At 33.3% G+C, this 20,343-nt stretch overlaps 2 protein-coding genes across 2 annotated transcripts; both read right to left on the reverse strand.

The window, feature by feature from the left end:
- Positions 1–5,833: 5,833 nt before the first annotated feature.
- On the reverse strand, positions 5,834–8,115 carry LOC120073162. The gene is made up of 3 exons (XM_039025817.1): positions 7,761–8,115; positions 7,461–7,676; positions 5,834–6,089 (listed from the first exon to the last, which is right to left on the reverse strand). Exons 1-3 carry the CDS (start codon positions 7,849–7,851, stop codon positions 5,959–5,961), a joined length of 438 nt encoding a protein of 145 aa, XP_038881745.1. The 5' UTR covers positions 7,852–8,115; the 3' UTR covers positions 5,834–5,958.
- A 605-nt stretch (positions 8,116–8,720) lies between these two features.
- On the reverse strand, positions 8,721–18,600 carry LOC120073161 (protein ACTIVITY OF BC1 COMPLEX KINASE 8, chloroplastic). The gene is made up of 21 exons (XM_039025816.1): positions 17,938–18,600; positions 16,914–17,049; positions 16,628–16,794; positions 16,369–16,489; positions 16,150–16,250; positions 14,829–14,927; positions 14,063–14,173; positions 13,895–13,974; positions 13,738–13,807; positions 13,064–13,137; positions 12,634–12,703; positions 12,402–12,490; positions 11,604–11,728; positions 10,519–10,599; positions 10,380–10,440; positions 10,212–10,266; positions 10,029–10,127; positions 9,844–9,933; positions 9,500–9,559; positions 9,294–9,417; positions 8,721–9,156 (listed from the first exon to the last, which is right to left on the reverse strand). The coding sequence occupies exons 1-20, from the start codon at positions 18,415–18,417 to the stop codon at positions 9,301–9,303; spliced, it is 2,286 nt and encodes a 761-aa protein (XP_038881744.1). The 5' UTR covers positions 18,418–18,600; the 3' UTR covers positions 8,721–9,156; positions 9,294–9,300.
- Between the last annotated feature and the right edge of the window lie 1,743 nt (positions 18,601–20,343).

Here is a 20,343-nt window from a genome sequence, read left to right on the forward strand (position 1 = left end):
GGCTCCGATAACCACCTACAATGACAACTTCGACAAATAACTACAGACTCCGACAACCACCTCCAATGAAAAATTTGGCGAACAACTTTGCGCTCTGACATCCACCTCTGATGACAACTCCAGGAGCCAACTCCAACAACCAATTTGAGGCTCCGAAAACCATCTTCGACTACAAACATCAACGAAAATCACCTTCGATGAGCACCTTCGAGCGAGCAACTCCAACGGCCAACTCTTCGATAACCACCTTCGACGAAAAACTCAGGCAACCAACTCTAATACGACCTTTATGCGAACAATTTCAGGCTCAACAACCATCTCGACTACAAACTCAGGTGAAAATCATCTTTGATGATCAACTTCAATGACCACCTTTGTGCGATTAACTTCGAGTTCTGAAAACCACCTCCGACGATAAACTTCAACGACCAACTCCAATACCACCTTCATGTAACCAATTTCAAACTCCAACAACCACCCCCGACTACAAACTCCAACAAAAATCATCTTTGATAATCAACTTTGACAACCACTTCCGACTATTATAAGACTTATGACTATTAAAATATATTGTAGGGTCGTTGATTATATAAATAATAGTATTTTGTCTACATTAAGTGCAATATTTATATATAAAAAATTGTCAAATATATTTTTATGTAATTGAATTCACATATCAAAAGAGTGTTAAGAATATCTAGACGAAAATGATGTATGTAGTTGAAAAATATGTAACATATAATTAAAAAAAAAACCATAAAATGAGGATTTTTTCCTAGAACATTTTCTAGAAGAATTAGTGAAAAATGGAGATTTGTTCTCTGATGATCCTCCAAATTTGGAGAAATTGAAAGTGAAATTATTGAAAAGTTGTGTTCATTCCATTGATTGCTAAGATAATGAGAGAGATTCAACTAAAAAAAAATGATGACAGAGTAAAAATACATAGCAACAACATGAAAAAGAAGAAAAAGAAGAAGATGATAATGAAATTCATGGAGAAAAACTAGGAACAATTTTTTTTTTTTTATTTCTCTTTGGTTTTTTATTTTATTTAACCATATTTCTTCAAGAAATAATCCAAATAAGAAAGAAAGAAAAGCTTTAAAAATTAAAAGAAAAAATTGCAATCTATATTTTATTCAAACAAAGATGAATAGAATTATTGAATAAAAAATTTTCAAACAAAAATAGTAATCATAAAAGCATATTATTTAAAGTTCAAAAACTGCACCATATACCCTAGAGGTGTTCATGGGTTGGGTTGAAAGATTTTTTAGACCCAACCCAATTGTTTGGGTTGTAAATTTTTTCATTCCAAATAACTCTTATTAAAAAATGAACCCAATCATGAAATATTTGGGTTGGGTTGGTTCGGGTTAATCGAGCCATTTATTTAAAATTTTGTTATAAAAAGTAGCAAAACGTAAATATATAAAAATCTAATTATTTTCACATATTGAATTAAGATTAACAACTCAATTTTAATTTATATAGTAAATTTTTTTCTAAAGTGCAAAGAAACTACTTTTAAGAGTTGTTGAAGAATAAACTATTCAAAAAATATTGAAATAAATAAAATTAAAACCAATATATGTATAAATAATTGTGTTATAAGTAATGAAAAATATAATTTAAAGTTAATAACAAATTCGGGTTGGTTTGGATTATATTAGATGAACCCATGAACCAACCCAACCCTTAAAATTTTCATTTATTTGAACCCAACCCAACCCAAATCGCACGGGTTGAGTTGGGTTTATCGGTTTTTTCGGGTCATGGAGTTTTTTTAACACCCCTGGCCCAAACATATGAACTCAATTTTGCATCCAAACACAAACATATGAATTCAAACCAAATAACTCTGTACCCCAAACACATACATATGAACTCCATAGATATATAAACTTCACATACATATAAATTTCAGACATCCTATCTCAACTCAACCTCCAAACAGCTCCTTAAAGGTAATTAATGCTTAACTATGAATCATCTTCGAATTTGATTGACCTATAGGGAGGAAAATCATGTCAATTATCATTAAACTAAGCTAAATTTGGTTATTATTGTTTTCTTTCAATTCATCATTATATAAAATTGAATTTCAATTTTAGACTATATATACATATATCAAATCTGGATTACTATTTTCCTAAGCGTAATTGTATCTATAAACTCCAAATGGATGGTTTATTCACTAAACCATGGTTCAAATGGCCCTCGTGTTATTGTAGAAGAATAATGTTGAACTATGAATCATCTTTAAATTTATTGTGTTTGCTTGCTTTGTACATTGAAGATTGAAATTTTCTTTTTTTCTTATTATTTTTTAATACAATAACGGTAGGATGAGAAATCGAATCTTTGACCTTTAAAAAAGAATGTCATGTTAATTATCGTTGAACTAAGTTTACTTTGATTATTATTATCTTCTTTTAATCATCATTATATTGAAGATTGAATTTCAACTTTAGTACACACAATTTTAGCTTAACTATTAAAGCCTTTGACCATAGTGAAAGCATGCACTTGCAACACAAAAGTAACTGAAAGATGTCTCACTCTTTTTTTAAGTTGAATAAAACTACGTTATATTAAGTGAAATTGTATATATAAACTCTAAAATAGATGTTTTATTCCCTAAAGCATGGTTCAAATGACCCCCGTAGTATTGTAGAAGAATAATGTTGTAATGCCTCTTATTTATTGTTGTAATAAAAGAATAAATTTTTAAATTTTTATAATATTATATTAGCTCAAAACTATTCACGTATTACCAAAAATACCTTTCTAATATATGTACTTTGAGATGCACGTCCAAATGTGGTCTTCATTATTTTAATAAATTTTTTAAATTGGTTTAGTATTAATTTTACTAAAAGAATCGTCTAAATATAGTTAACTTGCTACAAATCAATCAGCCCAGGTTTTTTTTTGCATCCTCTTTAGATGGCTACTTGTTTTAAAAAGACTTATCTTTCTTAATGAGAAGGATAGATACAACCGAATCAACTGACTTTCTTTTCTTTGTCATTTGATCGTAAAAGAAAATATAACTCAATCAATATATATATAATCTAACCGGATCAAAAAGTTAGAAATTTTTTATCCCCAATTGTCAAAGAACTAAAAATAATCTCAATTTTCAAAACATTAACGTCTATAATTGATTATTTCAAACTTTTCTTTCTACCCAAAAAAATACCAATGTGGTGAGACGTGGAATTGAAACAAATAAATAGTGAGATAGCTAATTGGGGAAATTATTAGAATTATTTTTACATAACTTTTTGAAAACTCGTTTAGCTAGTTTTTCTAGGTCTATCTTGGACGAGATCGGCCAATGAGATTTAGTTAAAAAATAACTTTTTCTAACTTATTGATTTTGGTCTTTTTTTCTTTCTTCTCTTATTTTCTTGCTTATCACATAAGACACATAGGACTTCATCTTTTATGAATGCATACACTTGTTGGGTTGGGGTCGAACTTCTTTCTTGTATTTGACTTACCTACATATCCGATTCAACCTCGGAGTCAAGCCTTATGTAGTTCAATTTTACTCGCATCAATCCCGAATGATGCATAGAGATAAAACCAGTATCCACCACTAAGTGATTAATACAGTAGCTCCAGATATAAAGTAGTGCTACCACCAATAGAATAATGGTAAGTCTTCATTTGTTTTTCAACATGGATGTGCTCGAAGTGAACCTCCCCATAGAGTGCCACCGCAACATCATCAATCCCGAATGATACATAAAGATAAAATCAGTATCCGCCACTAATTGATTAATACGGTAGCTCCAGATATAAAGTAGTGCTACTACCAATTGAATAATGGTGAGTCTTCATTTGTTTTTCAACACGGATGTGCTCAAAGTGAACCTCCCCATAGAGTGCCATAACAGATGGCAATCCCTTAAAACAATCAAAATGAGACAAAGTTCAATCCAGCAATCCACTAGGATTAAAAAAAGAGGAAATATTCTCGTCGGTAAAAAGACTAATGAGGAAGCTAAAAAAAGCAAATCTACATCTTGGCCATTATCCACCTAGATTCTATTGTTATTATTATTTTTATTTATTATTATTATTATTTGTAATCTTCTAAAATCTTATACCAAGTCTTTTATATATTCAAGATTTCTACAAATTAAAGCAAATATTATATCAAATATTTATTTAACTTTTCAAATATTTAGCCCAATTTATGTTCCACAAATTATATTGAATTTTCAAATTATCCAAATGGTTTTCAAGTGATTGACTTGTAATTTTTAAAATTTGATAAAAAAAAAAAAAACAAATTTTGCAAATGATTAAGTAAAATATGAGAAATATATAGAATCTCGGAGTTAATTTACCCGAAAATTCATCGAGAAACCCTAGATATATAGAATCTTGGTGTTAAACTACCCGAGAATTCACCGAGAAAGTTCAAATATATAAAATCTCGGTGTTAATCTGCTGAGATTAATACCGAAATTTTATATATTTTTCATATCTTACCATTTTTAGTAAAATTTTATTTTTCCCAAAATTTAAAAATTAAAATGCAATTACTTGAGATCCATTTGTATAATTAGTAAATTCATTTAAAAATTTGGAAAATTATATGATTAAGGAAACATAAATTGAGCTAAATATTTGAAAAATTACGTTATAACGTTTGATAAATAGAAGTTAATTATTATTGTTATTCTTTTCTTCTCATTTTAGTTCAATATTTGATAAAAATGTAGCAATTGTTCGGTCTAAGTTTAATTTTGTTATGGTGACATTTTAGCGTAAAATAAAAAACGTGTAATCCTCATTTAACCAGAGACTCGATGTTGATGTGGAACAAAGAATATATTTGTTCATTGACAATCTTTGTTATTATTATGCACCATTGACCAATTAACAACATTTTCTATCATTATCCTTTACCAAAATATTTTTAAAGCAAACAAATGTTGTTGTCCACTATGGTTTGAAGCCGAACACAAGCATCTATGTTATCTTTAATTTAAGAACGTGTTTATGTTTTTTTTTTTTTAACACAACAATTAAGATATGAGAATATGAACATTCAACTTCAATAAAAATAATATGTGTAACTTACCACAAATTTATATTTACTATCATTAATTTTAATCATATCAGTAATGCAACTTAAGTATTTAAAAAAAAAAAAATCAAGGGCAACTTGCCAAATACACCATAAATTATGGTGATAGTTTCAGCCATACTCTCAAACTTTAAATAAAAAGACTGAGCCCTCAAACTTATAGTATTAAAATTCGATCCTCCAACTAATAATAGTTATAGGTATTGGACCCCTAATGATCAAAATTGAACTCTCAAATAAGTTGTATAACTTCTACAACTATTATAAGTTTGAAGATCCAATTTTAACACTCGTATAAGATTAAGAGCTCAATTTTTACAATTGAATATATATCCTTGCGATTTGTCCAAATTTCAATCGAATAAAATTGAAAGTTCAAAATTAAAAATGACTCGTTGAACTAACGAAACATAACAATAATTCATTTCTAAGAATACTAAGATTAGATTTTTATAACCAATTAAAATTCATACCAAATTGAAACTTACCAAGGTTTTGTTTTGTTTTGTTTTTAAGAGTGATATACTCTAACTCAAAATCCATCATATAACAATTAAATTCAGTTGACATCTTAAGGAGTAAGGAGTATTTTTACGGCATCAACTATAAACATAAAATACCTTTTTTTTTGGCAGGAAAAATGATTTGGCTTAATGGATGGTCTTGCTTCGTTAAAAAAAAGAAAACATTGAAACATATATTTCCTAAAAATGCCAGTAATTTGAAAAGAAAATATCCACATAAAAACACTAAAAATTTATCTCATATGCATTTCCAGATTGGCCTTTGTGAAAATGTAACAGCTAGAGTACCTGACAATTTTGGATTTATAGGTGGCCACATTCTCACTTGAACATACACACAACATAGCCATCCACCAGACCCCTGGCAAGTGGCAAGTGGCAACTCTGGCTTTTTGAGGGGAAAAATGGTGCCCCCCCTTTACCATTGGCTTGGCTTATCCAGACCATCTTACCTGAACACAAGACACAACAACAAGCTTGACTTAAACATTCAACAAATACACAAATTTATCTTAATAAAGTCTTCGTATTCATTATTGACAGGGTAAAAGCTAAAAAGTGATTGGATAAAGTAGAAAATTTCCAAGAGTGCTTTTCTTTTTTTCCACAATAAGTATGGCCCAAGCCAACTATGGAAAGTATGGTTTCTAAAGCAATATATAATTTCTATATAAATATATAATTAATATTAATATCATTTTGGTCCATATACTTCTAGATTTTGTTCATCTTGGTCCTTATACTTTCAAAATGTCATTTTTAGTCCTTATACTTTTAAGAATGGATCATTTTGGTCCGTTTAAAATGAAATAAAAATTAAAATGAATGAAGTAGTAATATAGTCACTTTCTAAAAGTACAGAGTTAAAAATAAAAAACGCTTCACTATCGGTCACTCAGGAGTATTTAGCCTTGCAAAGTGGTCCTTACTGATTCACACGGGATCAAGCACTGTAATAGTATCAAAATAAATAATAACCAAAAGTAATATTACAAGACCTTAGTATCTTCCGCTATTATCAACTTAAAGCATATCTATCTCAAATTAGAAGTAAAGGAAAATCATTAAAAAAAATTACATTTCATATTGTGAACCTTTTTGGCGGTTCAAACAAAAATTAAGGTTTCTGCACTCTACCAAAAAGTCATTTGTAATTAATAATGAAGTAGACCAAAATTTTGGAGAATTGGAAAAGCTCTATCCGAGGTCTAATAGAATTCCGAGAACGTGTAACTAAATGCCTTTAAGCAAAAACATCAATAATTTAAAGCAGTGGGAATTTCAATGTCATGTCAGAATATATAAACAAGCTTCTGAATAGTTAATGAGCCAAATGAAATACATTTTCATTATTTAGTTTACAAACCCATCCATTATTTAAATACTATTCATAACACAAATTTAGAGTAGCCTCAAAACAACTTGCAATATTCTATGTAGCACATTACCTAACACGCACTTCAAACATATAAAAAATGATTCTTTTTAAAGCATAAGAACGATCCCATTGTGCCCTCCCCAATATATTGACAAAATCAATACGTTGAACTGTTCATGATTTTCTACATAAGATCTGCACTACGTGATTTTAATGAGAAAATGGCATCTTAGGCGACTTTCCTATATATTTGACCAAATTATTCTGTTATATTGTTCATGATTTTCTACATAAGATCTGTACTACGGGATTCAAATAACAGAAAATGGCATCTTAATAATCAGCAGCCATTACCTGCTCACAATCTGATGCTCTTAAATGGCTCATTTGAGTTCCATATTCAGTCAATAAGATTGCAAAATAATCAAGAAAATAAAGCTCGAACCTGTAGGCTGGCGGTGGGGGGTGAGTGAGTGGCTAGCAACGTGAGCATGGATCAGCAACCAGACACCAAGAGAAAAGTGACAGCTCGGAGAATCTTGAAGATAAAACCAAATTAATGACAACTTTCCAAGCACATCAGCTCCCCTCAATTTGTTTATGGATGGATGCGACAGAGGCACCAAGAAAGCCAACCCATTCCCTTGAGGGTCGAGCTTCGCTGCCAAGGAATCAGGCGACAGGTCAAAAGCAAGCTTAAATTCACAAAAGCACATGTATCAATGAGATTAGAGATAAGTTGTACCAGTATAATATTTTTGTCTGAAGAAGCTTTCAAGATCTTGTCTTGTCGGTGCCTGTCTAGTTCTGAATCCCATGATTTGAAGCTTCTTCATGTTATAAAACGCTACTACTTACTCTATCCATCCTACTTGACAGCTAACAGCTAAACTTTCTCCGCTCAATGAGATCCCTACGATTTGCTATCTTTCTGATTTTCTTCTTGTACTTTGCTCTGGTAGGGCATGGACGCGTAAAATCCAATGGAATAGTGATGGGTTCCACTAAACCCTTCAATTTGGTAAGCCTCTCTTTCTCTTTCCCTCTCCGAGTTCATACTTTTTGTTACATGACGGTTCTCACATTTGGGATCAAACAGGGAAGATCCAGGTGTCAAAAAGTTAATGGTGAATGCAAAGAGGAGGGCGGCAGAAAAGAGAATGTTTTCGAACATGAAGACTATGTCTACACTCAATCTCTCCCTTAGCCTATGTTTCCTTCTTGGGTGCCTGAGATAAAGGGGAAATCGACACCCGACTCTGTAGCTAATTTATCAAGTACCTGCAGGATTTTACAAGTCACTTTAAAGCTCCAAACATCTTTCCTTTGAGGAAACTGCAAATCCTCTGAAGATGACGTTTCTGGCTGCGTAATAAATTTTGCCTTTGTATTTGCAAGAATAAAGGGAAGGTCATGGTGTGAAAATGGTATATGTTAAGTGCAAAGGACGGGATAAAATAAAATGTGTCAAACGTGAAGAAGGCTGTCTACACTCAGCAACTCTCTTCGCTTGGCAAAGTCTCACAAAACATGCCTTGTAAATTATCTATTTTGATGAGAAACATTACGATGCAAACTGTACGAATAAACCTTTATAACTAACTGTAGTTCACGACGAAGAACTTAAGTTTCAATCTTCGTGGTACCTTTATGCGGTTCAGTTGTGGCACGAAAGAGAGACGAGATAATGAAATAAGCCCAAAAAGAAACGAACCCAGCAATGGGACTCGGAATTAAATAATGTCTCTCTTGCATCTACATATGTACATTAACGAGGGAAGAAAAAGTAACTCTATGCTGCAGCATTCTGCATAATATATCGACTTTTTCCAATGTCTAATAAAATGGTACATATATCATTCCAATTTCAATACTCATTGTTTAAAAATAACTGCTGCGACTTTGACGACACACCTGGGGAGTCAAAATACTCGGAAAACAGAGCTGGTTAACCAACCATATGCTGAAAATTAATTCGTATCTTCAGCAAGCTTGGAAGAAGTGCTCACGTTTTCTACCCATATCATCTTAATGTAATCTTTAGATGATGTATACCTCAGGCTACAGACTAGTGCTTTCTATCTACTATTTGATGATGGATTGTAAGTAGATTCATTTGCTGTAAATCACAACTCTGAAACCTGAAACATGTTCATTTAGAAGGTTGTGATCAGGATCACTTGAAATTCAACTTATAATTTTCAAGGAATTGGATCCACGTGCGAGCGCAATGCCATGTCACGAGGGGGCTGGTTGGCCGGGGTAAGGAATTACTTGCCTATTTTTCAAGCGGTTCCTGTTATCAACCTCTCCCGTTCATCTAATCTTCTGACTTTGATAAGACCGAAGAGCACTTGAAACCCAAAAAAGGCACAAAAGATATAGGCAATAGTGGCAGGCATCTGAAAAAGTATAACAACTAATCAATAATCATGAGGCAATAACGGTGGCAGCAAGGTCAGAGAAAATAAGAGTAAATCTTACCCGAATGGAGTTGATATATAATATTGTTGCAACGTTGATTAGGCTTCCAGCAGCTATTGCCTGTTAATGGTCAAAAGGTGGAAATTGGAAATATTGAACTGGCCAGTACATAATCGCTCCAACATATACAGAAAGTTATGCTGATTTCTAAAGCTCTCGAAAATTTTCATCTTTTAACTTCCACAGAGTTTCTATTTAAATCTTGATCGACCTCCCATCCCACATACGTACAAGGATAGGAGGTCTGTAAGATATCTAAGAATCCAAACAGACAATGTGGTTGAAATACGTTGACATGCAAACAAGGCCACCAGGCAAGAATGTGAACCAACTGAAAAACTCACATTTCCTAGCGTCTTCTGAACTGTTGCAACACGTTGGAATGCTCTTTCAGACTCCAAAGCCCGAACTCTAAGCTTGAGATCACCTTGCTCCTGTTGATTAAATAAAACCCAATATTTAAAACTTGAAAAAGTAAAAGTGAGGTTTGACATGCTCATTCATTTCAGTAAAGGTTTGTAAGCATTACCAATCTTTGGATAATTTCAGCAAGTTTTTCCACTCTTTCGGCCTGTCTAAATAAGTTATAGAATGCACGAGATTGCCTGTCCCATCTCTTTCTGAAATCCTGAACATTTGTAAAATTGACAATCAAGAGAGCGATAAAAGAATTATATGAGATAAGACATGTAAAAGGGATAATCATATTTACCTTCAAGGCAACCTCAACTCCAGCTTCCCGAAACTTCAGTAATTCCAGAGCATATCTAAAAGACAAAAATTAAACCGTATAAGATAACAGAAAAACTTGCACATCCTAAAATGTCAAGATGAAAGGAGATTAAAGTAATTTTAGCTCTGACAGAAGTATGGAACTCACGGCTTGGCAATTTCAGTAATATCAAATCGTGGGTCAAGGCCTTTCCCAATGCCATCTAATACTGCAGAGAATAATTCATTTATCAGCTGTTAACATTATTCAAAAGATTTTGTAACAGTTGATATTTCTTGTAAACTACCTGAAAATGCTCTAACAACAAATGTGAATGTGGCAGGAAACCGAAATGGTTGATCTGCTGCAATGGCTAATAGATCTTCCCCTGTTAGGAGAGTGCAACAACTATGAGGGGGACAGCATATACAAGTTCACTGTAGGTTTTTTGTAACATCAAATATTTCAAAAACATTGTTTTATCATGGTAAAATTACAAGTTTAGTCGAACTTTCAGATTTGTCTATTTGGTTCTTAAAACTTTAGATGGTGTCTAACAAAACCAACTTTTAATTTTGTGTCTAATAAATAGATCTTTAAACTTTAAAAAGTATTTAATAAATCTACAAACTTTATTTTGTTTGTTTTTTAAGGGATCAACTTTTATTGAGAAAAAATGAAAGAATACAAGGGCATACAAAAAATAAGCCCACAAAAAGAGGAACTCCCTCTACCAAAAGGAACTTCAACTAAGTAAAATAACATCTATGGAATAATTACAATAGGTCTTCAAAATCAACAACTTCCAATTTTGTGTTAGATAAATCTTTAGATTTTGGATTTTGACGACCTATTTGAAAATTTTAAAAAATTTACATACTTACTAGACACAAAATTGAAATCTAAGAGTCCTATTAGACACAAAATTCGATTTTATATTTAACAAATCAATTAATTAAAAAAGAAATTGACTGTTAAATGTCAGACAAAAAGAATTGAAAGCTCAAAGAATTGTTAAACATTATTAAGTTCAAATATTTATTGAACACAGAATTGAAAATTCAAAGACCTAATAGACACTTTTGAAAGTTCACTGACCAAACAACCATAAACCTGAAAGGGGACTCAACGTGTAAATGTGTGTAATTTAACATTTTATCATAAAGGTTTCATTTTCTTTTGAGAAGTATGTTTATCATACAGGTTGGGAGAAACTTTGTAATCAATTGATAATCACTTAGATAGTTAGATTAGATATTTAAACATTCATATACTCACTGTGGGAGTCGTAAGGGGAGTTTTTTTTTCTCAAAAAAACAATTATTTGTAGTAATAAAAAAAAGGGCCATTAAAGCATAATTGGACACTGGGCTGCTCATCAGGGTCACATACCAATTGCAGCTAGGCGTTCCTTTTTTTTCATTAACTTTTCCTCCTTTGTCAATGGTTTCTTAAAACCAAGTTCGGCAGTTGCCATCTCTCTCTCCCTTCTCTGTGCAGCCAAACGTTCTTCAAAACTGGGAGTTCAAATTCAAAATTTCATGGTCAGAAAATTCACGCAGCATAGATTACAAGATGATTTTAATTTGATCACAGTGCTTGCACAGTTCAAACAAGTCACCATTTAACATACTGCCCATGATGACAAATATAAATCAAGCATTCAGATTAAACACAACAAAAGGTACATACAGTAGACATCTAACTGAGAGCTCAATTATGAGAAGCAGTGTCAATCTCTCAAATAAGTGAATGGAACCTGCTTATCTCATGAACTTCCAGACTGATTCCTAATATGGTCTGTGCTCTTAAGAGAAAATAACATTGCATGATTGATTAGTTTGTTAAAATATTAAAATTAAAATCCTCATGAACAGCATTTTCAGCGACAAATAAAGGCCCTTAAAAAGCTTTCTTGAATCTCTCTCTTTTATTGTTTTTTGGGGCTTTCCTTTGGTGGAAGTTTTCCCTTTTGATAATTATCGTATGGACTCATTTTTTACCAATTGGAGGAGTTCCTTTAACCCCTCCCCTCAGTTTGGAGATTTTCTTATTACACCAAAAGAGGGGGTGGGGTTCACATCTAATAATTACCACCCAAAAAAGGGCAGGATAAAGAAAGAATGAAAGAAATGAATATTGATCGGCAAGGTGTCCTGTAAAGTTTATTCAAGTTTCTCTTCGATAGACCTGTTGAGGAAGAATTGAGCTGTTCGTCTAACAGCCGTCATATCTCCAGTAGGCACAAGAACCCCCATTTGAATCATTGCTTGAAGAACCTGCACTAATGAAGAATTCTTGTAAACAATTGAACATTGAAGGGCATGATGATGGTACCGATACATAACCTTAAGGTGGCAGAAAGAAATAAATTTCATATGGTGAAATGTAAGCCAATGGTGCATTTTAAGAAATTCAGTACCTTGTCTGGATCTTTCTCGTACACTCCATAGAACGTTTCCAGCAAACCCTCTCTGATATTTGAACTGATACTGCGAGGCACCAGCACCAACACACAGCAATATGTTAGCAAAGTATTGTGACCATTTTGTTTTGAACCAACTTCTCATTGATACAATGAAAAAGGATAACAAGTTCAAAGCATATGAACTCCTACCAGAAAAAATTAAAAACAATAAATACAGCCATAAAGAGAAAAACCATGAACAAGAACTTTTCATATACCTAAATGAATGATCAGTATGCTTCCATGGAATTAGTGCAAAAATATCGTGGCCATTTAAGGTTGATTTTTTCTTTTTCTTTTTCTTTTTTTTGCTTTCTTTCTTTCGATTTCTTTTTTTCAGGGGGTGTAATTTCATAGAAAAGGGTAGCCAAGCACAGGCTAGTACCTTCCCATCATTCCAAAATCATAAAAGATCAACCTTCCTCCATTGACATCATCGACAGCAATATTCCCAGGATGCTGAAAAAGGTACAAAATCTCTGTCATCAATTCTAAAAGAAAAGAAATCTTGAAATACAAAATTATCTTTCCAGAGCAGATGGGTTGAAAACTTGAGGGTTTCATCAAAAGTTTTTTTACTTTCTTTTTCTAATTTAAACAGTTCAATCGATCTGACTGGTTATTCATTCATGTACCATTTTATAAGATTTCAGATTATTTTCAAATGACATGATCTTAAACCTGGTTCTTTTAATAGTCTGTTATATAACCACAACGGATAAGCTGCAAGGAAATTATCCAAACCAATGATTTAATGGCTAGCTACAGAGACGAGAATATTACTTCAACGCACTGCTGGTAATGTAGGTTCTTTCAATGTGCAACAGTAAAAGGAGGCAGGGTCAATGAGAAGCTTCACCGTAGGTTTAAGGTTTTATACGTATCATATTTTAAATTCACATAATTCAAGTTTGTGTTTCTAACATGTGAAATACTGTGAATGAAGTTAAATGAACTTTCTTAGGCACGGGCACCAACTTTATCTGTAATTAAGTACACAAGAAAATCCCTCATGTTTTAAGACTAGGATAACTTAAACAAGGAGTAATTAGAGCTCACAGGATCTGCATGGAAGAATCCATGTGACAGAATTTGCTCCAGGTAAGATTCAACAGCATAACGTCCTAACCTATATCACATAAGAGACCAATGGTAACAATGAGTTCAATTCCTGCAATTATCATAGATGAAATAAAAAGTTGAACATGATATTGACCGTTTTCGATCAATGCCTAGTTGATCCAGAGCTTTAATCTTATTTATTTTAATTCCAGGAACATACTCCATAGTCAGAACCTGCAGTCATTTCAAAATGAAAGAATAGAGGTAAGAACAATGTTCTAAACGCAATAATTGTTTCATTGTGCAAACTAAGTGATAAAACCTGTGGGGTAGTATAGTCCCAGAATATTGATGGGACTTTCACGTAGTCCAAGTTTTTAAAGTTGCTTGCAAACTGCTCAGCATTAGCTGCTTCCTTGGTGTAATCTATCTCCTGAAATTAACATAATATTTGATATAATGAGAATTGAAACACGTTGGTCTAGACTTTAAAAGAAATATGCAAAGGATTTAAAGCTTCTATCAAAATAAAGCTGCAGGTTAATAATAAAATTTAACATCTATCTAACATACTGGTAGTCATGTCTCAGAGTAACAATTGAGGGAAAATTAAAAATCACTTTGGGTCCCTAAACTTTCTTGAAAGTAACAATTTAGTCCTTAAACTTTAATTTGTAACAATTTATTCCCTGTACTTTTAATTTTGTAACAATTTGGTCCCTAAACTTTAGTAGGTAACAATCTATTTCTTGTACTTCCAAAATTGCAACAATTTAGTATCTCATGTAAAAAATTCCATCAAAAGAAGTCAAGTTTGCAAAAATATTGAGTCTCTAGTTAGTTTAATGGTTTATTTATGCATGAAATCTCATTAAATCTTATCATTAATTTCTAGAATAGGGACTAAATTGTTACAAATTTTAAAGTACAAGGATTAAATTGTTATAGTAAAGTTCAAAGACTAAACTATTACAAAATTTAAAATACAAAGACTAAATTGTTACAATCAAAGTTCAGGGACCAAATCATTAATTCTATGAAAGGTTAGAGGCTAAAAGTGATGTTTAACCTTGAGGGAATGTTGATACCTGATACAGGACATTTGCACACTCATCATATATAGCAACCCAATCTCTCTTTGCACCATCTGACTTTGGGTCAAGTTTTTGAAGGTATTCTGCTATGACCTGTAATTAAATCAAAATATCAAGGGTTTTGATGCATACCGAAATTCCTTTCTACTATGCAAGTTCAATAATTATAAAGCAATTTAACCGGCTCATAAAGTTTAATATAGAAAAGATTTTTGGTACAAGTGGAGAGCTTGGATTTAGAATTGTATAAGGTCGGTGAACTCTATTTTTGCCAATGGAAGACCGAACGGTAAGATTTTTGCATCAATAAGCTATAGGCAGGGTGACCCTCTCTCTCGCCTTTTCAGTTTAATCTTAAGATTCTATAATTCAGATTCCAAAGCTGTCAAAAAGTTTCTCATGTAGCTCTTTTATATGTTCTTTTGCACCATTTCTCCCTCCAAGAGTGCCTATGCATTCTACTGACTTTGGTAGGTTAAATTCCTAAGAACATAAAATTCTTTGTCTGACAAGTTTTGCAAGGGAGAGTGAACACTCAGGGTCACCCCCAGAGACTTCTTTTCTGTTGCAACCACAATAGTGTGTTTTCTTGTAGGAAGTAGGAGGATCTCGATCATCTTCTATGGGATCACCCTTTCATTTGCTCCCTTTGGAGTTGGGCTTTTAGGATCTTCAAGTGCTCTAGCTCATAAGATGAGATGTTGCTCCATGATTGAGGAGGTACTTTTGAACCCTCCACAAGACAAAGGAAGAGTTTTGTAGTAGGCTTGTTATTTTGATGTGTTGTACGGTGTCTTGAAAAGAAAAGTAGAGTCTTTAGAGGGTTTTAGAGGTCTGCTGAGGAACTTCACGAGTCAATTAGATTTAACTCGTCTTTATGTGCGTCCCTTAATCAGGCTCAGCCTCATTCTTCTGAATTAGTCTTGGGATTTTTGTTGTGGGTTTTCTTCTTCTTTTTTTCTTCTTCCATTAAATATAGCTCAAGTTTTTAAATCTTGAAAGATATATATATTTTTAGCTTCCCTGAAATACTTTTATAATAATTTGACAATTAAAAAAACTGCCAGAAAAAAAATCCACCCTGTTCAAAACAAATCCCCAATACCCATAGATGCCTTGATTAAAATTTTGAAAATAGAGGATAAAAGAAAATTAGCTTAGCCAGAAAAAAAGTATCTGAGGCAATACCTCCAACTAGAGCAGGAAGTACAAACTGTTAAAAAAATAAATGCAGTATTACAAGAGAGATCACTAATATTCTGATTTCTCCCACAGAGAAACAAAAGTAAAAATTTCAGCCAATGTTGAAACTAACCCTTAGGTTCTTAAGATCAATATCAAAGAGCTCCTTTAGACTTGGCCTTTGTACTTTCACCACAACTTCCTGCCCCTTCAATCTTGCACGATGAACCTGACCTGAACAAAGAGACTTTTGATATTAATCAGCGAGCAGACAAATTTCAAAATGCTTTAGCTAAACTGAATTTTCTAAGATATATCACAGTAAGCGACAGAAAATGTGAATCAAGTTTACCAAGACTAGCAGCAGCTATCGGTTCCTGATCAAACCGTTCAAATATACTGGCCACAGGACCTCCAAGCTCTTCTTCAACTATTGATATTGCTGTCTCAGAAGGGAAAGGAGGAACTTGATCCTGAATTGTACATGAGAATCCATCAGCCTAAGCAAGATTGACTAAAATATTACATCGTTCCAATTGAAGACATATATATTTTGTATGCAACAGGCCTAACCATAGAATGGTAAAAGAATAGATAAAAGAGATAATAACCTGAAGCTCTGACAATTGGTCAACATACTCTTGTGGAAGAATATCCACTCTTGTGGAAAATTGCTGACCAATTTTAATAAAAGTTGGACCTAATCTTAAAATGTTTTCTTTCAACCACTTAGCTAGGATCTTTCTTCTGGCGACCTTCTTCTCCTCTGTCATTCCTCCTAAAACCAAATTATAGACTATGAAATAAAACGAAAATTCCTATCACCCAATAGTACTATCGAATCGAGAAGGCATATCATTGGAGTGTATTTGGCACTGATGTTGCAGAAGAGCTCACCTCGATAAGTAAATTTCTGATTGTTAAGCCAAGCCTTGATGATAAAATTAAAAACAAATCCCCATATCTCCAAGGTTCTCTGAATTGTCGAATATGTTTTAAATCTATTCCAGCGTCCCCCAGGCGCCACAGAAACCTGAAAGCCCATTTTGTGTACACAGAAAATGTACATCAAAATGAAATATAAGAGACCTAATAGAATGACCAAAAGTATGGAATAAAATGCAACCTAAAATAAAAGCAGAGATTAAAATTACCTAAAATATGGGGGAAAGTGCAAGCGTTATTGATGTATCATGCCTATACTACAAGGTTTTCTATAATTTCATAATGAAAGAACAAGTCCCAAAACTTGCAGCTTTTCATCAAGAAGCACTCATATTTGCAACTTATATCGTGAGAACATTATCCGGATTGGTGCAGTCTAATTTTAAAATCATAATGCTTACTCTGGCATTTTTCTTCTCCAGTGGTAAATATTGCATCTGACTATTAAAGTGAAACACTCTCATTTTCCTCTAATTTTCCAAGGAGCAAAATGTGACTACACGCTACTAAAAGAGCAGGTAATAGAAGGTACTATGAACTTGTAGTTTTTACGGCTTACTAAATCACAATTACACCCAACAGTTTAGTACTAACCCAAATCATTCGTTACCACGCCTACTTGTGGATTCAGATAGTTATTTTGATTAACCACGCCCAAAACTTGGACTATCAAAATTAATGGAGAGACTAAAATGGAAATGGTTGAAACCATTATCTCCTAGTTCAGAACCAAGTAAAATCACCGGTACACTCAAATGAAGCTCGAATCTAGGATTTGAGACCTCCTAAATATGCTGTTCAAGCAATTCCTGAACAGACATTTCACGTGCACATATACTAGCTATATGGCAATTGAACATAAAAACCTCAAAACTACGTTGAACCTCACCGCCAAGGGAATAAAAAATATAATAACAAGGAACAAGCAGAAACTGAGCAAAGAATTAGAAAACATCAATTAAACAGAGAAACAAACCTCGATTTGTTGCTGGTCACTCCGCTTAAACCAGGCCTCTTCTTTACCAATCTCCTCTATCCTCTTCTTCCTCCCCTCCTCCACAGACTCCGAAGCTTGAATTTCTCCCACCACCGCCGCAGCAATACCATTCCCATTAACATACTTCACCAAGGTCCCATTGGTTCCACCACTCTCACTCTCCACAGCCGTAACTCCGCCATTAACCCAACCATTATACCTGTAATCACCATTCGCATTGTAAGCAGCTCCATTACTTCCAAGTCCATATCCATTAACTTCCTTGATCAGCTCATTTTCTCTCTCTTCAGCAACCACACCGTCTTCTCTGACAGCCTGGAGCTTCGTGCGAAGAAGAACACTAAACCTGCGAGTTCTAGAGAGAGGAATCCTATAGAGCGAACATCTGGGACTGGAAGAAGATAGAAGACGCTTCGGTGAGACGAAGACAAGTTCGGGTATAGGCAATGAAGTAGCCATGAAGAAGTAGAAGAATAAAATCCTTCCACAGGGAACCGAAATTGAAGGTCAGTGAAACATAAGACCGAACCCTAGCTCTGAAACGCGGGAGAAAGAAAGAGACTGTAATGGTGGAAAGAGCAAAGAAGTGGAAGGGAGAAGGAGAAGTGGAGAAGTGAACAGCGAACCAAGAGAATTACAATTTTTTAGTTTAAGGAAAAATATAAAATAAAAAGGGCAAACTGAAAATTGAAGGGGTGGAGGTAGGAGTGCCACGTGGCATGGGTAGATGAGTACTGGAGATTCTTATTGGATGGAAGAGTTCGTGTGGGGGCCATGAAACATGTGTCTCTCGTTTCATTTTAGAATTTTGGACGCCTTTCGGCTTACGTGTCGGCGTTGGACCCCTAATAATTCTCTGATTCGCAGTCTAGAGCTTTTTCTCTACTCTCTAGTTGCGTACATTGCACGCGCTGATTGCCTGGATCGTGCAATGCACGTGCATGAAATCCATGTCATTTTGTGTCTTTTTTCTATTTTTAAAGCAATGTCATTTGGGTTGAGTTTTTTTTTAAAAAAAAAAAAATATATAATTAAAACTTTACACATTTGAGTCTAGTTTGACTATTTGAGTTGAGTTTCTTTTTAAACGAAGTAATTGAACCTCACACATTTATATTGAATTATGCTCTTGTTAACCATTTGGGTTGAGTTATTCTATGACTAATTTGTGACTAAAATTAGTTTTATGTAGTATTTTATTTTATTTACAATTAATTAGTTTATAAATATTTAGACATTGCTTTTGTTTAAAAATTAGTAGATGATCATAGTAAGAATTACAACACTTATTTAAATATCGAGTTCAATTTGATGATATTGAAAGTTTATGATTGAAGTTAATAACCTAACAAATTTACAATCAAATTTGATTTTCTTTTTCTGTCACACCCCCATACTAAGCTTAAGATGAGATGTGACGACAATAGACTCGTACATAGTACAAAATCTACTGTCAAACTAGATAACTTAAAACATAATATATTACGTGGGCCCAACTCGAACTCAAAATCACTTTAGTATGACATGACATATATTTAAAATAAATATTCATTTCGTCACATAACTTTTTATATCTAAGTTATGTGCATACCAAAGAAGACATACAATACTATACGAGACGTGTGGTAGATGTCTCACATAATCAACTCACTAAAAACTCGAGAAAAATGTTGTTGGGATTTATGCCCTAAAGTCTCGTAATTTATTAGTTGATTAATTTTATCCATTAGTTATGCAATAATAAATTTCATTAACCGACAAGCTTATTGCATGGGGTCTTGAACATGTATGTAATTGACATACGAGTGAATCATGTTCAAGAAATAACCTAAAGTCTATAGTATATGGATGAGGTTATGAGTCTTATCCTGGTGACACTATGGATCAACCCACTTTATAACAGTTACAAATGGTTTGATCCAAACCATTCACATGGAGTCATGTGATTGAGGTATCCTATATAAAGCGTTTGTATAAGATCGGACCATAAAATAATGCATCTCATACATTTGAGCAATCATTTCATATATAATTAACCAGTTCAATTATATCGATATAATTGAACTATTGAACTCCCTCTTGTCAATTTGAACATTCCAAACTGACCCAAAAACTTATTCTCAACTTTTATTCAAGCTACCAAGGGGACCTTATGGACCTATGGCCCGAAGCTCCAACAGTACGTGAATGGCTGACTAAACTCTTTAGGCACGAGATCCACCGTCTATTAACTGTCAGACATTGTACTAAAGACCGACAGCTGAACTCTTCTTACCACAAATATATTTTTGTGTCCATTGGATATAACCAATCATGAGTACAATAACCCTTCACAGATGCTCATAAGTACAACTGGGCCAAATTACCGTTTTACCTATATAGTTA

This window comes from Benincasa hispida, chromosome 3 (assembly GCF_009727055.1).
Source record: "Benincasa hispida cultivar B227 chromosome 3, ASM972705v1, whole genome shotgun sequence".
In the NCBI taxonomy this organism is placed as follows: domain Eukaryota; kingdom Viridiplantae; phylum Streptophyta; class Magnoliopsida; order Cucurbitales; family Cucurbitaceae; genus Benincasa; species Benincasa hispida.

Excerpts from the sequence above, each read along its gene's own strand:
- LOC120073162 (XM_039025817.1), bottom strand. The coding sequence starts at position 7,851 with ATGAAGAAGCTTCAAATCATGGGATTCAGAACTAGACAGGCACCGACA. Across the intron at positions 7,677-7,760 it reads CAGACAAAAATATTATACTG|CGAAGCTCGACCCTCAAGGG; the intron begins GTACAACTTATC and ends ATTCCTTGGCAG. Across the intron at positions 6,090-7,460 it reads CCCCCACCGCCAGCCTACAG|GTAAGATGGTCTGGATAAGC; the intron begins GTTCGAGCTTTA and ends TCTTGTGTTCAG.
- LOC120073161 (XM_039025816.1), bottom strand. The coding sequence starts at position 18,417 with ATGGCTACTTCATTGCCTATACCCGAACTTGTCTTCGTCTCACCGAAG. Across the intron at positions 13,975-14,062 it reads GGGACTATACTACCCCACAG|GTTCTGACTATGGAGTATGT; the intron begins GTTTTATCACTT and ends AAATGACTGCAG. Across the intron at positions 10,128-10,211 it reads GAGTTGAGGTTGCCTTGAAG|GATTTCAGAAAGAGATGGGA; the intron begins GTAAATATGATT and ends ACAAATGTTCAG.